Source organism: Macrosteles quadrilineatus, unplaced genomic scaffold (assembly GCF_028750875.1).
Source record: "Macrosteles quadrilineatus isolate MER2022 unplaced genomic scaffold, UCM_ALF_1.0 Scaffold_7__1_contigs__length_78375512, whole genome shotgun sequence".
NCBI classification, from domain to species: domain Eukaryota; kingdom Metazoa; phylum Arthropoda; class Insecta; order Hemiptera; family Cicadellidae; genus Macrosteles; species Macrosteles quadrilineatus.
This window is the reverse complement of record NW_026542600.1, coordinates 18711731-18719584: the sequence shown is the minus strand read 5'-3', so window position 1 is coordinate 18719584 and position 7854 is coordinate 18711731. Positions and strand designations below refer to the sequence as shown.

The 7854-nt window shown below is 43.0% G+C and overlaps 1 protein-coding gene across 1 annotated transcript; it reads right to left on the bottom strand.

The window, feature by feature from the left end:
- Positions 1–5234: 5234 nt before the first annotated feature.
- On the bottom strand, positions 5235–7038 carry LOC128998847 (uncharacterized). Its single transcript, XM_054425203.1, has 2 exons — positions 5869–7038; positions 5235–5360 (listed from the first exon to the last, which is right to left on the bottom strand). The coding sequence occupies exons 1-2, from the start codon at positions 7036–7038 to the stop codon at positions 5235–5237; spliced, it is 1296 nt and encodes a 431-aa protein (XP_054281178.1).
- Between the last annotated feature and the right edge of the window lie 816 nt (positions 7039–7854).

Sequence of the window (7854 nt, the reverse complement as noted above, 5' to 3'; positions counted from 1 at the left end):
AGGTGTTAGGGGATGGTGGTCTGTCAAATGAGGGAGACGGTGCCCACCGGGAGTCTCTTTCAGCTGCCGAAGGTGGTTGACTGTCGGCAGACGGAGGACCTCTGACAAAGAAGTCATCTAGGGTTAGCAGAAACTCCCTTATAACCGCAGAAGATGGCCGGCTGCCGGGAGATGGAGTGCGTAAATCAATATAATCGGGAGATGGGGTACGAGAGGAGTCATTCTGCAAATCAAATAACATTTCGGTCACTATGGTTTATTTTACTCATACACACACACCCACATATGTATATGAATCATACACACAGGCATGGAAGAGGTGATATAGGAAGCAGAGATTTTGGGTAAGACCTAAAGTATGTGGAAAAACTAAAATCTACACCTATTATAGTAGTTAAAGACAACGCTATTTGTTACCTCAGGGTTTTGAGGAGGCGACCAATTCTCTCCGGCGAATGAGGTGGAAGGTTGCGGCTCGTTTGGTGGAGTGCGCAAATCAATACAATCAGGAGATGGGGTGCGAGAGGAGTCATTCTGCAAATCAAATAACATTTCGGCCACTATAGTTTATTTTACTCACACACACACACATATATATGCATCATACACACAGGTATGGAAGAGGTGATATAGGAAGCAGAGATTTTGGGTAAGACCTAAAGTATGTGGAAAAACTAAAATCTACACCTATTACAGTAGTTAAAGACAACGCTATTTGTTACCTCAGGGGTTTGAGGAGGAGGCGACCAATTCGCTGCGGCGAATGAGGTGGAAGGTTGCGGCTCGTTTGGTGGAGTGCGCAAATCAATACAATCAGGAGATGGGGTGCGAGAGGAGTCATTCTGCAAATCAAATAACATTTCGGCCACTATAGTTTATTTTACTCACACACACACACACACACACACACACATATATATGCATCATACACACAGGCATGGAAGAGGTGATATGGGAAGCAGAGATTTTGAGTAAGACCTAAGGTATGTGGAAAAACTAAAATCTACACCTATTACAGTAGTTAAAGACAACACTATTTGTTACCTCAGGGGTTTGAGGAGGAGGTGACCAATTCTCTGCGGCGAATGAGGTGGAAGGTTGCGGCTCGTTTGTCCAAGGAGGAGGAGGCTGCGCAACAGCTCCAAACACCAGAAATAATAGAGCCACAAGCATCTTGGCAATTCTGTGTGACATAGGAAACAAGAGCTACTTTTATACCATCCTTTTTCCCCACCACTACTTCTGTTTGAGAGACTAGGGTTAAAAATAAAAACAAACAGGAGTTTCATACAAACATTGTGCGTTTATTGATGTTCTTTCAATGCTTAAATATCTTTACATCTGGTGATTTCCCTGCAGAGCCTGTGCATTGAATGCTATATGCTTTTGTCGAGGTGAACTCCTGCAAATCCCCCGACGTCAAGACGTCCACAAAGCGTGCCGGAAGAAATGTGACCTTCTCTTCCCCCTCGGCTGTTTCGATGTCCAGCAGGATTGTCGGTCTTCCGAACTTTGTGCTTACTTTTCGTGCAGCTAAAATTTTAGCTGGTTTGGTGAGCTCCCTCACCGCAATCTTGGGATTGTCGGCCTGACGCTCGCAAGCAGCCATACGTGATAAGAGATCCATCTGAAATCAAATTACATTATTAAATATGCAGCGTGTTGTGTATATCTTCTTTTCAGACACCTCGGCAATTGCAAAAGATGGAGCTCCACAGCCCATCTCTACTTACGTTAGCAGCGATGTGGTCTGAATGAAAGACTGGAGACGATTGTGAGCTCCCCTCAGGTGAGCTCTGGTTTTATACCTGGTCACTGTGTAAGGTGATACTGGCGCATATCCAAAAGCGGGTGATGACGCAATCTGATGCGGTGACTCATCAGATTGTGCAATCATAGCATAGTGGATCTAGGTTGTTTATGTGTGTGTGTGTGTGTAAGCTTTATTCGGTTCCCATCCACCTACGACAAAGGACTATTCCTGTTGTTACCTGTTCCACACTTTAGGTATGCAAACTGTGTGACAAAAGCGTGACGCCAAAGGTTAACACACGGCACGTTTTGCGGAGGTTGTTGACCTGCTCGATGTTGAAAGCAGCTTGTAGCTGTTTGACTCCGTTTCCACACCACGATAGGTTATTCAACCATGTCGTAGGAGCCTCGGCGCGTTTTTTATTTAAGTGAGTTTCCCCAGTAGGCCTAATCTCACTATAGGCTAACAGCGGACCCACATTTCCACACCACGATAGGTTATTTTAACCATATCGTAGGGGTCTCGGCGCGTTTTTTATTAAAGTGAGTTTCCCATTAGGCCTAATCTCACTATGCACTGCTTGTATCTAGCAGCAGACCCACATTTCCACACCACGATAGGTTATTTAACCATGTCGTAGGGGTCTTGGCGCGTTTTTTATTAAAGTGAGTTTCCCCAGTAGGCCTAATCTCACTATTGAAACGAGCCCCAACTATCGCTCATCTGCAGTGACGACCACTCCATAACAAAAATGTCGCCTCCTGTCTGGTACAATATTGCGGTACCGCAAAAACACTAAACTACTTTTTTTTTTTGGTCCTTTGACAAAAATGTAAATGTGGTTATTTACTTGGTGAAGCCTTTCAATTAACCCAACACACATATTTGACAAAGGATATATTTTACTCTTTTATATGTTTTTTTTTTTACTTCTCGTCAACCTGTTCATTGTGAATACGATATCAGGCTATTTACTAGGCGTACCGTTCATTTTAGCCTCAGTTTCACCTTTCCAGGTTGAACGGAGAAGTGGACTTTGTTTTTTCTGTTTCATTCTACTTTCTACACTTGCAATGCTATTAAATATAACAAGGTACTCAAATATACACAATCATACACTGTGTGGGCCGAAGGAAACGCAATGTTCTACGAGTTTTACCTCAACCCTCTCATCTACCCAAGGACTTACCAGGGCTTAGCCCCAGCCTAAAGGGTAGGTGGCACCTACACAGCTAGGAAACGTCTTAGCTCTATTTTAGTGTGGGTCGAAGGAAACGCAATGTTCTACGAGTTTTACCTCAACCCTCTCGTCTACCCAAGGACTTACCAGGGTTTAGCCCAGCCTAATGGATAGGTGACTCCTACACGTATATAGAGACAATCAGCTTCCCAACACACACACACACACACACACACGTACACATGTTATATATAATAATATTGACTTTCTGGAATCTCATCAAAACTGTGACTCTGTTCATAGAGAAATTTACAACTCACATCTTGGTACAGCGCAATATTATCCCAGTCAACTTTGGTGGCGAATTCTCGAATGAAAGACTCGGACAGCTTCTGATAGCGACTCAATATGCTCCAAGCACCTTCACTGAAATTACCCGCCATTTCTCTGAGGAATGCCTCGGAAAATTTGATACGCGTTAAAAGTTTTTCCCAGTTAACTCGGTGAAAATAACGTCTCAACATATCAGTTGAAAAATTATAATGTGTGGAGAGCAAATCCCAATTCATGTACCGATCAAATTTCATAATAAAACCATCTGTCATCACCCCTTCGGGTTCTTTAGGCTCCTGAGAGAGAATTTCCCACACCTGTTCAGCCATGATCCGCACAGCACAAAGTCAAACTACAGACTGACACTAGAGAAAATATTTGATTCTTTTTTGTGCCGTGTGCAGAGCACACTTTGAAAACCCCCCACTGTGTTGTGGTAACAAACAATTTACATGGTTATCTTCTCCCTCCACCCCCTCTTTACCCTCATCTGATGTTATTTCCAGAACATTTGGATGAAAGCGCTTTAGGAATGTAACCTTTTCCAATCCTTTAGTGTAGATGACACTAAAAGAAGCACATAAATTACGTATTAACCCCTCATCGTATGGAATTGTTCCATCGTCCCAACGAATACAATGATAATGACGTGTTAGCCATCTATTTGAACGCCTAGTTTTTTCGTCAAGATTGCGCAACACATATGGAGGACGAAATATAATCTGACAGCAGAGTGATTCTGCAACTATTGCAAACTCTTTTACAATAAACGTGTTATTGTTGTCTTTGAAAGCGTGAAATTCAACAACTGCTACTGGTAAACGGCCAGCGCTTGAACAACAACAACTCATTGTAAAGTGATGTTGAAAAATTAGGCAGAGATGGGGGATTTTCCGTTCCCTCTTTGTTGTTTAACACCTCTGTTATGAATTCTCTAATATCGGCCTCGCGAGAAAACAGCTCCGTGAGGTGAATGTGCACGAGCGGAAGGCTATTAATAAACTGGACCCATTCTGCGTTGTTTAGTGCCAAAGTGTGTTCCCCGCCGTGAATGAATACGTGTTGTTTGCCAAATACCGAAATAACCTTCACACTCTCACCGGTGACGAGTGAAGTGTGGAATTTTTGGCCGAGCTCCATCGCTGCTGTGACAGCGTTGAAAGCTGTCACACCGAATTGATTGAATACATCCTGTGACCAATACACACTTCCTTTCTTTGATTTAAACAAAACGCCAATCTGGTTGTCTCTATTTTTGAATACCCCCGTAATTACGCACTTTGTCACATCGTGGTCCAGAAAGAAGACTTTTTTCAAAAAAATACCGGTCAGCAGGTTTATTCCCTCTGTAGGTTTAGGCACGGTTTCTATACTCACCTGGTCAGCAACAGCTGTGGCAGTGGCCACGTCCTCACTCGACGGCTCCATCATTGAAACTGAGAGATTTCGTAACGTTCACAGGTATCGTACCCCTCAATGGGGTTATTCTCTAGGGGGTCTGAAAGCGCGGGCTTTGTCACTTCCGGTACCCGTGTGTCCAGTAGTGACCTTCCTAGAATAATTCGGACATTATAGGTGTCGGGGGCGACATTGACATCGATACATCTTTCATTTAAACTAAAAACACCCAATTGTATGGTGAAATCGTATTTCAACTGATAAACGCTGACAATGTCAAATTGGCTGTAGAAACTGACACGCTTGAGAACATTTTCAACGCTACACGCTTTCCTTAAGAGATACGATCCGGGGAACGTTTCAATCCTTATACGGTCAAAGCAGGAATAGTCTGCGACGTGATAGTTTAGCATGCCCCCGTCACGGTCAAACGATCTGCCGTCACTGATATTCTGGCCGTTTTTATAAAGCGATACTAACACCTTCGCGAGTCTATTCGTCACATAGTCTTTACAAACTTCAAAGCTGGCTTGAATCACCTGTACATCGTCCACTACCTGTGAGGCCATCTTAACGACTGAGACCCTCATCTGCCTCTGCCTCCGCCTCCGCCTCCGCCTCCGCCTCCGTCTCCACCTCCGCCTCCGCCTCCGCCTCAGCCTCCGCCTCCGCCTCCGCCTCTTCCTCCGAATCCTCCTGGTAAAACGAAACGTACTTTTTTCGATCTCTCAACTTAATCCGCACACATTGAACATTAGCAACTTCAAGATCAGGTAGACTGATATAGTGACGGGGTATGTCGTCGTCGTCGTCGTCGTCGTCGTCGTCGGTGTCATTCTCTTCATCGTCATTATTTAGCATACTGTTTAAGTCAAAAGATTCTCTATGATAATCATCTTTATCGCCATAGACATGTACATCCAGCGTGTCATACTTATGGAAATCAATTAATAAATTAATCAAATCCACCGCCGCACGAGACATAGCAAATTCTCTTATAACTTCAAATTCGATTCGATCAAACACTCCGACTGTGGCGAAATCCAAACTCAACAGCCTGCCGTTCCAATCTATTTTACGTTTTAACCTACCCTTTTCAAAGAGGTTAACATAAATCCACGCAATGTTCTGCCACTTTTTTTCTTCCATGTTTATCAGACAGAGACCAGCTGTAGACTAAAAACTATACAGTCACCTTACTTACAGAACCGGTGAGTAACTTATAGGTCATGTGACTATCGTGTATTAAGAGACAGTATGCTGTAGTGCTGGCGGGAACCGCGTTCTTTGTTTCAAAATCCACTCTCACGTCTACAGGTCCCGACTTGATTGCATCATTTTGTTTGGAGCAATCGACTACGTATAGCGGGACATTGGCGTTGAACTTTTCCATTGTGACAGCGGTTTGACCGGTAGACTGTCTACCATAATATGATTCTAGAAATCGACAAAACATTTCGTAAAATAGTGTTTTATCTCCGTTAATGTTGTCGTAGGGGAAATATTGAGAATTCAAATACACCTTGATGTTTGTCAAGTCGCAGTGGTCAAACGAGGACATGTCTTTAGCGTATTGATTTTTCCTATCCTCCTGAAATGCCAAAATGACATATCGAGGTTTCTCCAATTGTGCTGATGTTTTAACCGTCCACGAGTGTATATTAGTTTGTGGCAGTGACGGGTATTCGTGAAGCTCCCAAGACCTAAAAGGTATATGGACCGTGGTGTCCTTTTCGATCATGCGCAACATAGTAAGTCGGTAGGAGTCGGAAACGTTCACATGAGGAACACGCCAGTACACCCCTGTAATTGTTATAGAAACATCACTCGCGTCATTACTGATTACAGCATTTTTATCTGAAGCGGAGCGCAGAAGCACCAACTCCTGTTTGTTATTTACAATTACACGTCTGTAGTCCTCAGCAAAACCGAGTAAAAGACGTAGTGGAACGGAAAATGAAAACTCTTTGGACTGTAATTTCTCGCCAGGGCCTAACCAGCAGGCATTCTTCAACATATTCACCTCATGGGGTCTGATCGAAAGAACATTTTTCATAGTTGTTGTAATACCGACATTCTTTGTCCTATCCACTTCAATACCCGCAATCTCATAGCGTATTTCATCAAAGAAAAACGCCACCGCGTTATTCACGAAATGCCACGGCGCCTCTGTTCTATCAGTTTTTGTACTTTTAACCGTACCCTTAACGAGCAATGTACTCTCAAACGGTGCTGTAATAATATCCTGTTGACTGATCGGTATTCGGATCTCATCGTTATTTTTAAACGTGGACGACGCGTATGGCTTGTGAGTGTGAAACTCCATGCCGGTGATGGCATCACTGTACTCTGCCTTTGTGTTTATATCCAACATTTTCAACCTTAAATCCAAGAGACCGCAAAAACTTAACACTCGACGATGTTAACCGTACAACGTCTTTTGGCCTACTGATGTTTGGAACAGGTAATATGTCCCTAAATACCAGTCCCATTGTTCTTTTTTCTAATGTGTAACCTAACAGACAATCTTTCGTTTCTGAGATTAATCAAGTTGCCGTCTTGATCGCGCAGAGATATCGACACGTTGTTGACACTTGAAACGTTCACTGGTAAGTAAATTATTGTGTTAGGTATCTCGACTATTTTATACCCTGGACCTACATTTGGGTAAAATTCGTGCACCGTATGACTTTCTCTACCGTTATCAAACGATCCACGAACAATATTACACTCGACACGAATAACATCAACTTTCATTATGTTGACTGTAGTATCGGATACATGTGTTTTCCCAGCTTCAAGGACTCTATTGGAGAAGCCTAGCAAGGATCCGATTGAATCGCCTTTAGTAAAATCAACACTCTGTGAGCAGAAAATTTCCGAACGTAAGGTGCTGTTGTTAGCTGTGAGCTTAAATTCCACATCCTTTCCCAGTTTCGCCTTTAAAGTAGACTCTATATTTTCCACTTCATATGCCCCTTCATCAATACTGACAACTCCCGCTTTACCATAGTAAAACTTGTTATTTATTCCAGATTCAATGTTGGGGATTGAATGAAAAGTCATTAAATCCACAAGTCCAATCTCCCACTCACCATCGCTCATGTCAACAGGTGGAAAGTATTCATTTGTAATATACGATCCACGACCGCTTAAGCTAAACATTTTTGCAGAGAAACTCTAGACACAA